Source organism: Stegostoma tigrinum, chromosome 1 (assembly GCF_030684315.1).
Source record: "Stegostoma tigrinum isolate sSteTig4 chromosome 1, sSteTig4.hap1, whole genome shotgun sequence".
In the NCBI taxonomy this organism is placed as follows: Eukaryota; Metazoa; Chordata; class Chondrichthyes; order Orectolobiformes; family Stegostomatidae; genus Stegostoma; species Stegostoma tigrinum.
In genome coordinates this window covers 59,826,528-59,837,550 of record NC_081354.1, presented here as the reverse complement: position 1 = coordinate 59,837,550, position 11,023 = coordinate 59,826,528, and the positions used below count along the sequence as shown (strand labels likewise).

The following is an 11,023-nucleotide window of genomic DNA, read 5'->3' as shown; positions in this document are numbered from 1 at the left end:
GGAGGAGGGCAGGGGATGGACTGAAGGTGGAGGGGTGGCGGATGGAGGGAGAGTGGGGGAAGAAGTGAAGGTGGAGGATGGCGTGAGAGTGGAAATAGAGTGGAGGTAGAGGAGGAAGAGGATGGAGCGAAGGTTAAGGTGGAGGGTGGGCTGTCCCTGACGCACGGGGCCTCGCGCAGCCGCTCTCGTTGGCCGGTCTGGGATGGGGGTGGGGTCTCAGGGAGCGGCGAGTACAGCCTGGGCGGTAGTGGTAGACGCGAAGAGTCAGTGAGAGGGAGGAGGGAGAGATGGCTTCAGGAGATGCCGATATGATGGAGGGGAGTAGCGGCTTCAGCAGCGACTCGGAGGCCGAGAGCCTGGGCGGCTCGGACGAGCAGGGAGATGAGGACCTGGAGGAGGAGGAGGCTTTCTCCGAGCTGTCTGAGGAAGAGGAGCTGGGCTCTGAGCTGGAAGAGGCCGCGGCGGAGGCCGGGTCTGAGCTGGAGCCCGGCTCTGGGCCTGGCCCTGGGCCGGGAGCAGATATCGACCTTCCAGCTGGTAAGAGCCGGGCGGTGTGGAGGAGAGAGAGACGGGCGAGAGTTGGAGGAATATCGGGTCACTTCACGGTGTTTTTTTTTGTTTCATTTCTTGGGGCAGATCTGCAGAGACAGCTGAAATTTCTGAATACCATTTCCAGCATTGTGCTGAGCAAACTTTCCAAGGCCGAGTGAGTAATCTTTTCATTGAAACCTTATGAATCGGTTTTTGGGGGTGGGAGAGAGTAGTGTGATCCTGCTGTAAAAGATTTTTTTTGTGAAATACCCGAGCTTCCGGAAGGTTATTTCCAATCGAACAAACCCTTAAACGGGTGTCTCTCCAAAATCCTCAGCAGCAGCAATCGAGCCCTAAAATCTGGCGTTGAGGTGACTTTGCTTTTTGGGATGTCCTGGACACGCAATATTATGACCGGCAACCACATGCTTCACGACATTTCAAACTGCTTTGTTAAAAGGGCATTTCATTTTTTTTGCGGAAGTGTTGAGTTCAACAAGTCTCAGATTTTCTGACCGAGAAATTTGGTAGCAGTCCGATTTAACTGCCTCAGCAGGACTTTTGATGCCATTATTAAACGCGGCATTATCCTCCCTTTTGATCACTAACTGAGGGAGCAGTCATCCAACAGCTGCAAATTCCCAACCTGTGGTTCCACACTGAACTGTTTAGACGTAGTGTGGAATCTCTTGTGTGCCACAATGAGCCATTTAAAAAGATTCATTTGTATCTTAAATTGTCAAGATTAGATTTCTTCGTGACTGGACCAGTTGTAGTGAATTTAGTCTCAACCAGTCATTCAGGAGGATGAAAACGTACAAGACCTTGATCTCAAATGGAAAATGATGTAAACATATTGTATTTGATATAGGTGTGGTAGGTTTAGATAAAAAGTTGGATTATATATAGTATTAAATACATTTAACAAGAATTAATAAGCTCTAGAGTTGTAATGACTTTGATTTGTACCTTGCCAATGCCAGTGCATGTTTTCTGTTGTGCCTAGAATTGAATGGAGTACTCCAAAGGGGAGTTGGTTGGGTTTGGAGGGATCTTGGTGGTAGAGTTGTTGAAGATAGTTTCTTAATTTAAGAGGGGACTAATAGGACTTCCATCCTTTAGTGTCTCGGCTCTCCAGAGATGCAAGCCAACAATTTATTAATCTTTCATATCTGTTTGTTAGCTTTCACTAACTTTTGTACTTGCATTTCCAAATCATTTTTCCTCCACAGTTCGATCTATTCCTTTTAGAAAATATTCTAATCTAGTATTCTTACATTCAAAGGTTATGATCTCACGTTCCGTGCATTGCACAGAGTTGCAAAAGAAGGCAGTTTGGCTGACTATGCCTGCTCCGGCTGCTTGAGTGCGCATCATTACTGAGTGCCAATCACTGGCTTTTCCCCATGCCCTTGCACATTATTTTTATCCGAATAATTAACCGTGCCCTCTGGAATACCTCAATTGGACCTCCATCCACTACATTTCTAGGCAGTGCATTCTATTCCCTATCTACTTGCTAAATGAAAAAGATTTTTCTCCGTTCACCCTTGCTTCTTTTGGAAATCACTTTGAATCCATGCCCACTCACTGTTGTTCCTTTTACAAACAGGAACAATGTCCTTATCTGCTCTATCCAACCCACTCGTGTTTTTGAAATCCTCTGTCAGATCTGTTTTTGGGCTGCCTTCTTCCTAAGGAGACAGCTCCAATTTCGTTTGTCCAGTCTCGCGGCTGAAGTTCCGCAATCCTGTAAACTGTTTCTGCACACTCTCCAATGTGTTTACATCCTTCCTATAATATGTGGCACCTAGAACTGTATTCCAGCTGAGGTCTAACAAGTGCCATGTAGATCTCCCATATCACCACCTTGCTTTTGTGCTCTGTGCCCCTATTTTAAAGCCTTATGCTTTACTTGCTGCTTTCTTGACCTGACCTGCCCTGCCATTTTCAATGATCTGAGCACATATACACCAAGGTGCCTTTGCTCCAGCTCCCCTTCAGAGTTGTATCCCCTTATTTTGTTTCGTCTTTGAATATTTTTCCTACCAAAATCCACCAGTTGACACCTTTGTGCCTTGAACCTCATCTGCCACCTACCAGCTCATTCCATCCACTTGTCTATGACCTGGAGTTCTAGATATTTTCCAGTCAACTTGCTCAGGTATGTAATTACACACCTTTGGAGCAGGTGGAACTTGAATTTAGGGCTTCTGTCTCAGAGTTGGGACACAGCTGCAGCGTCACAAAAGCCCATTGCACTGTCCTGCACTTGGTTTGCAATTCTTCCAAGGTTTGCGTCACCTGCAAACTTTGAAATTGCCCCTGCACGCCAAGATTTAGATTATTAATATATGTCGTTAAAAGTAAGACTCCACTACCCATCTCTGGAAAATTCCGCTACAGTTGTTCCGCCAGCCTGAAAACTACCCACTTACTATTATTCACTTCCATCGGCCAGTTTTGTATCTACGTTGCCATTGACCCTTTTATTCCATGACACATGCATTTACTGTCAAGTCTGTTGTGTGTTACCGCACCAAAAACTTCCTGAAAGTGCATGTACGTGTCAACAGCAAGACCCTTATTGAGCCTTTCTGTCACCTCTTGAAAAGCTCCACCAACTTAGTAAAACATGATTACCAGTTTAAAAAATCTATTCTTACTCTTCCTAATCACCCCACCTTTTTCCACGTGACTACTATCACTAGAATAACTGTCTCTAGAAGCTCTGTCAAGTGCCATGTCAAGTTTAAATACCAACAACTTATCTAATACTTTCTGTCCTATCAATATTGAACCTTTTCTGAGTTCCCTTTTCTATCACTATGGTGCAAGTACTATTTCTCTTGGTAAAGACATACAAAGTGTTCATTTACACCTCAGCCATGTCTGCTGCCTCCCTTTTTGGTCAATAATTGGTCCTGCTGCTCCTTGAACTGTTTTTGTGAGCAAAGAGGACTGTGGGACCCCTTTTCATGCCTGCTGCAGCCTTTTCCTGGAATTCATCTTTGCTCCTCTTGTTTGTTTTCTCACTTCTCCTCTGAGCCTTTAATAATCTTCTTGGTTCTCAATTTTATTTCCTACCTGACACTTGCCATAGGCTTTTTTCTTCTTTGTCTTAATTTCTTTCAACTTTGTCAGTCAGGGACCTCTGGATTTATTTGTTCTACCTTTTCCGTTTGAGAGAATATACCATGACTATCCTACATTCCTCTTTTGAATATAGCCCATTGTTCATTTACTATTTTCTTGTCATACACTCATTCAAGTCAATCCTACCCAGCTCTTCTCTTACCTCATTGAAAGTCCACCCTCTGCCAATTGATTTTTCTCACTCTGGTTTGTTATGTGTAATTTTCCTCCATATCCTGAACCTTATGGCAAGGTGATCAGTGTTCCCCAGATGTCCCCCAACTGAATCTTGATCTACATAGCTCACCTAATTTCCAAAAACCAGGGCCAACAGTGCATCCTTTCTTGCTTTCTTACTGATCTGGGAAATATTGCTGTCAGAACCTGTCTATCCAGGAATGCTTGCACATTGATGCCCTGTGCACTGAAGGTATCCCTGTCCATGTTTGGGTATAGTGATCTTGCATTTTAACTACGTTATGATGTTAGCATTACTGTAATGCAGCTGTAATTTTGTTCTTCCACAAATTGGTGGTCTATAGACTATGCCTAGCAATGTTGCTATACAGAGTTAGTAGGAACTGCAGATTAGATTAGATTCCCTACAGTGTGGAAACAGGCCCTTCGGCATGCTGGAGAATCTGAGATAACAAGGTGTAGAGCTGGATGAACACAGCAGACCAAGCAGCATCAGAGGAGCAGGAAAGCTGATGTTTTGGGCCTAGACCCTTCTTCAGAAAATATAGCCTTTTTTTGTTCTTTAGTTCTAGTCAAATTAGTTCTGTATTTGGACCCTCTGAGATGACTCTTTTCCCCAGCACTGCAATATCCTCCTTAATCAAGACTACTGCCTCGTATCCTTTTTTTCCTTTTCTAGCTTTTCTGAATAACCTTGTACCCAGAAGTATTTAACTCTGTCTTGCCTTTCCTTTAGCCAGGAACCATGTTATAATGTTTACAGGACGGGTATGGAAAGTAGCAGGAGTGGAGTAGTCATACTGATTTGTAACAATCATTCTAATCATGATGGAGTATGTAATGAAGGAAAAGCATCCAGTGGGAAACTTATGGGTGGAATTGAAGAATGGTAAAAGATCTAAAACTGTAGTAGGCATCATGTATAGACCTCCTGGTAGCAGCTCTGAAGTGCCAGATTGCATAATGAAGAAAATAGCTAAGGGTAATTAATGAAGGATTTAATTTTCACGTAGACTAGGAGAGGCAGACAAGCATTTATCAGAAAGATTGTGAATTTCTGGAATACGCCTGAGATTGTATCCTAGAGCAATATTTCAGATGCAAAAGGGAGCAAGCAATATTTGATTTAGTAATGAGCAGATTTTTCTAGGAACCTAATTGTGTGTGGATTTGTATGAAGCAGTGGTCATAATATGATCAAGTTTATGAATCATTTGAAAGCAAAAAACATGAATCAGTCAATAGAGTTATAGATTTAGTTAACGCTGACTTCTTAGTGACAAGAAACAGACTGTCCACAGTAAACTGGAAAAACTTGCTAATGTGTGAAACAACTGAAGAATAGTGGTGGATGTTTAATTAAACACTTAAAGCAATACAGAGCCAGAGAGAGGAAAGCTCCATCACAGAAAGAACAGCTATGAGCAGCTGGAGATAATGGCCAGTATTAAACTCAAAAATGCAGAAAACCGCACACATCCTGCTGAATGCAAAGATACAAACACCAGCAAAGGACCATTAAGGCAGCCTATAAGTGCTACTAAAGTGATTATGAAAGAAAATTTGCAATAATCAATAAGAAACAAATTTATAGTTGCATAAATAGAAAGAAGGTGGTCAGGAGCAATGTCAACCAACTGAAGACTGAAAGTTGAAAGTGGCAGGTGCCCAATAGTTACTTTGCCTGAGCATTTTACAGCAGAAATGGCGATCGCTTGCTGGAAGTCCTGAGGAAGTTTTTGTAGTGGAGTGGGGACAGGGACTGAATAAAATTGAAGTAACTAAAACATTGATAATGAGGAAATTAATGGAACAAAAGAGTGAGAAAACGTCAGGGCCGATGGTTAAAGGAAGTAGGGGAGCACTTTGTGGATGTCCTTACTGTAATCTTTGAGTTCCCTAAATACAGGACATGTCCCAATGGATTCGAAAATTGCATGTCACTCTGCGAAAGAGGAAGACCATGGAAGTTCACCCTAGTTAACCTAACATCTGTGGGGAAATTGTCAGAGTCTATAATCAAGGATTGGGTAACCGAACACTTCGAGTGTTCAGTTAATAGGGGAGTGCCAGCATCTGGATTCATGACAGATAAGTTACGCTTGACAAACCTCTTTGAATGTTTTGAAAAGGTGATTAAGGTAGTGGACGTCGGAATATTCATAGATATTATTTGTATGGACTTCTAGAAGGCATTAGGTAACTTCCCAAATGAGAGACTATTAACTCAGGCAGAAGTCCGCAGAATTGAGGAAAAATGGCTGACATGGCTAGGAACTTTATTGAACGGAAGCTGACAGAAAGTAGAGATGATAGCTGGGAGTCAAATTGACAAGATGTGACCTGTGGTGTGTCTCAAGGTTCTGTCAGGATCCCAATTATTCATGTTATTTATCAACTACTTAGATAATGGAGTAGAAAGTCATCGTCAAATTTGATGACACAAAGTTATGAAGCATTGTAGACAATGTAAATAATATCCTAAAATTACAAAGGGATTTTAATAGATTTGATTAATGGGCAAAACTGTGGTGGGTGGAGTTCAATGTAAGCAAGTGAGAGGTTATTCATTCTGAGCCGAAAAAGGATAAATCGAGGTGCTTTACAGATGTCATGAAGTTAAACATTGTGGATTTGCAAAGGAACTTGGGATTTCAGATGCATAGGTATGTGTAAAATGCCATGAATAGGTGCAGAAAATATCAAGGTGGCTAATAGAATCCTGACCTTTATATCTATACGACTGGAGTACTTGAATACAAAAGGTATGCTCCAGCTATATAAAACGCAGTTTAGACCTCGTTTGGAAAACTCAGCCGATGTGGGCACCCCATCTTAGAAAGGCCTCTGAGGGAATACAATGCAGGTTTACATCATGATGCATGGACTTTCAGGGATTAAGCTAAGCAGAGAGATTATACAAATTAGGCCAGTTTCTCGAGAATTTAGAAGGTGACCTAATTGAAGTCTTCAAGATATTAACAGGAAAACTCGGGGTCCGTAAAGGTAAACTGATTCCACAGGCTGGGGATTATAGAACCAGGTGCATAGGCTGAGAATTAGTACCATGCAGTTTAGGTTAGTAAGCACTTCTACATGCAAAACAGTCGATGCTGAATCAGTTGCCAGTTTATTGGCCATATGCAGGTATATGGATTTAGACTAGATCAACTGAGATCTCATTGGCAGAACAGACGAGGGCGAATTGGACTACTCCAGTTTGTGTATGTGTTATCAGCACAGTGTCAAAATTTCACATGGCACTCTGCACCTGTAACACCCTGAGGCTCTTTACTATATTGCATTCACACAGGATCCCTGATTTAGACTTCATTTTTTCTAGCTTAGCTTGACTTCAACTAACTTGCTATTTCTTTGCTAGTGCCAGTCGCATGTCAGTATTTTGAGAGCTCTGGTCTGCTCTACCAGTCTTTGTTGGTTCCCATATCTCTGCTAAGTTATTTTAAAGCTTCCCCAATAACACTAGCAAATGTAATTCCTTATACCACAGCTTGGTGCAGTAATTTCTATCCTTTGACTTTCTGTTCCCATCTTCACCTGCGCAGATTCTTGGGTGCATCATCCTGTCATATTCAGTACAAATCCATTATTCTTACTTTGTCATGCTTCCGTACCAATTTTCTCCCCATGTCAATAAGTTGCATATAATTCCATGGACTCTAATTGTTGTTAACTGTCATTTTCTGGGAGAATCATCATAAATGCTTCCTTGAATTCCACATAAAGTGCTATCCCTACAAATCTTAGTTGCTGCATTGGTTACCTAAGACGTTGACTCATCTTCACTTAATTTAGTTTGTTTGTAAAGCTATTCATTGATTTTTCTTACAGATGTACCAGCTTGCTACACGACTCGGTGGAGTCTGAATTTTTTGTGATTGATGGGGATTCATTAATGATTGAACATGTACTAGAAAGTACTTTTCGAGAGGGGCAGAATTTGCACTTTTTCTATTTGGTGGAACGATTTTTGTTTGACATCACTCAAAAAGGAGCAAAGTATGTAATTGTGTTCTTCAAGGTATGTGATGATTCTTCGACTAGTCGGAAGGAAAACAATGCACACAATTATGTTTGCCAATGAGGTGGGGGCGATGGGTGCAATTGTGATTAATTTCAGCGGACTACTAATCCAGAGGGTCAGTCTAATGCTTTGGAGACATGAGTTCAAATTTGTGTGGCAGCTGGTGGAACTTAAATTCACTTCTTAAATATGGAAGAAGAGAATCTGTGATTTGGACCATGAAGCTATCAGCAATATTGCAAAAACCTACCTGATTCACTGATGTCCTCTATGTAAAGAAATCTGTGTCCTTACCTGGTCAAGCCAACAAATGACTCGAGACGCAACAATGTGGCTGCTTTTTAACTGCCCTCTGAAATAGCTAAGCAAGTTGCTGAAGTGCAATTACCAGCAATGCCCACGCCCCTTAAAAAAAATTTGCTTAATTAAGTTTCATAATTTACACTGAATGGGGATCATTTTTAAAATTGCTTTCTCATAGCTGTGGATAGACTATACTGTGTTTAAATCAGATCATGGTGGTGCAAAAATGCTGTGTGATGATCAGTTGCATCTTTAGGTTCCTCCAGTTAAGGAAAACTCGCATTTTATAATACCATTCATAACATTTAAGACTTCCCAAGGTACTTCATTAAATGTGTGGTGTGACATCCATTTGCTGTTTCCTTATCTAGAAATGCAATAATTCATTTGTGGGTAGCCAGAATTCCCACACAGCACTGTTATGATGGTGACTGTCAATGCCAAATGAACAACTCAGACCTTAAATTGGATGGTCAGTATGATGTGATCCAAACAACTCCAGTGATGTAAAAATTAATTAAATACTATGCTAACCTAGATTACAGTTGTTTTAATCAACACTGTTTGGGCACGTGACTGTTCTGGGTGGATGGAACCTGAACTCTGATCTTTTGAACTAGAGCTAGGGAGTCTATTCCTCTGCTCCAAGGCTCATCAGCCTATATTATATGCTCGAAGCTTAGACTGCAATACAGCTAAAACTAATTTACAGGAACCTTTCATACGCTTGTGCTAATTAGTTCCATTCAATGGAATCACTTAACAAAACCCAATTTATTTTGTTTACGAGATAATAGGAACTGCTGATGCTGGAGAATCTAAAATAACAAGATGTAGAGCTGGATGAACACTGCAGGCCAAGCAGCATCAGAGCAGCAGGAAAGCTGATGTTTCGGGTCTGGACCCTTCATCCAAAATGTCAGCTTTCTTGCTCCTCTGCTGCTTGGTCTGCTGTATTCATCTAGCTCTAAGCCTTGTTATTTCACTTTGTTTATAGCCATTTTAGATTTGGGCAACTGTCTGGATAGTCGTGCCTGTTCTATACATAGGCTATCAAACTTGGTTTAACATCTCAGCACTCTGAAATAAACAACTAGCTTTCTCATAATTGGGGAAACCATGGAAGCTATCTGTGTGAAATCACTTTTGATCTTGCATTATTGTATTCCTTCTGTATTACTTGGTTTAACCCATTTGCAGACACTTAGCCCATGTTATCCTCGTGAATGGTTCCTGGAAACAATTTGTTATTTTTCTGTTCGACCTTGTTTGACATTTTGTAGTTCTTGCTATTTCACTACTTCCTTAGTATTTTAATACTTTGTGGATCTTTCTAATTATTTTTAGGTGGTGCTAATAATTTTTTTAAACCCAGAGGCTATCTGCTCACTCTGATAGCATGTTTCTGCATTTTCAAGGGGTTTATGGAAATGCTTCCCTCTAGCCGTCATGATTTTGAGATTTTCTTTCGTTTTCAATTTACATTTGATTCATTTTGAGTCACATTTGGTTAGCCTGTGTAGGTTGCTTTGTTTTAAAATAGAATTTACCCTGTGTATTCCACATTGTTCCTTTCAAGGTGTTTCATTGGTACTATGCTGAAGTGTCATTGAGCATCCCATCTTTGTCCATTTGTCCCAGTGGTTCCTTCATTTCCTTGAATTCCTTACTTTGTAATGTTATATTTCTACCTCGAGGTTTTGCGGTGCTTATCAATCCTAGATCACTTTATGCTTTGTTGGTCTATCATTTCTGATGACTGAAACTTTTGTTTCAAGGTTGTTTGACCCATTAGCATAGTTTATATATGATCAAAAATTACCTTTTTATGAAATTAGTTTTCTGCTTTTCAGGTGGTAATTCTCACCACTTAAATGGCACAGGTGATAATGATACGCCAAAGAAAGAAAGACGTTCCTTTGCAGACCAAGGAGAAGTGTGTTCATTTTCTTTGCATGTGGAAACTAGCCAGCCAACCATTTCACTCTGCAGGGGCAGGAATAGGCCATTCAGCACCTCGATATGATCATGGCTGATCTCGTTTTAGCCTCAACTCCACCTTTCTGCCCACTCTCCCATAAACTTACAACCCATTATTAATTAAAAATTTACCTGTCTCCTTGAATTTACTCTTTGTCTAGCACTAACTGCACTCTAGGGTAATGAATTCCACAGATTAACAACCCTTTTGAGTGAAGTAATTTATCCTCATCGCTGTTTTAAATCTACTGTTTTCTCAAACTATGACCCCCCTCTCTACATTGCCCCACATGGGGAAACGTCCTCTGTATGTCTACTTTGTCGGTCCCCATTGGCATCTTGTACCTCAATTAGCTCTCCACATGTTCTGCTGAACTCCAGAGAGGGATAGACCTAAACTGCTCAATCACTTCATAACACAAATCTCTCATCTTTGGCATCATTCTAGTGAACCTCCTGTGGACTGTCCCTGATACACCTGCATCCCTCCTTAATTAAGGGGTCCAGAATGGGTAATGCCTTGTACAGCTGCATCAACATTTCTCTATTTTTATATTCTATTCCTTTAGCAACAAATGTCAAAATTGTATTTGACTTCCTTGTTACCTGCATACTAGTTTTGTGATTCATGCTTGAAGACACCCATGTCCTTCTGCACGGAAGCACTCTGAAGTTTCTTTCCATTTAGATTATAAGTTGCTCTATTTCTCTGGCCAAAATGATTGCCTTTGCACTTATTATACAACTGTAATTGTACAATTCAGAGGTATTTTAAATCCATGTTTCCTAATTGGCAATGATTTGTTGAACATAACATTCTTTCTCTACCAT

General features: G+C 40.9%; 1 protein-coding gene across 1 annotated transcript in view; it reads left to right on the top strand.

Annotated features, from left to right (window-relative positions):
• Nucleotides 1-206: 206 nt before the first annotated feature.
• The window catches only part of LOC125457359 (probable ATP-dependent RNA helicase DDX60), a 106,628-nt gene continuing 95,811 nt past the window's right edge, over nucleotides 207-11,023 (top strand). Inside the window, exons 1-3 of the mRNA XM_059645758.1 lie at nucleotides 207-537; nucleotides 637-706; nucleotides 7,717-7,906. Of these exons, the coding sequence (XP_059501741.1) occupies nucleotides 288-537; nucleotides 637-706; nucleotides 7,717-7,906 (510 nt within the window). The 5' untranslated portion in view covers nucleotides 207-287. The remainder of the gene's footprint in view (nucleotides 538-636; nucleotides 707-7,716; nucleotides 7,907-11,023) is intronic.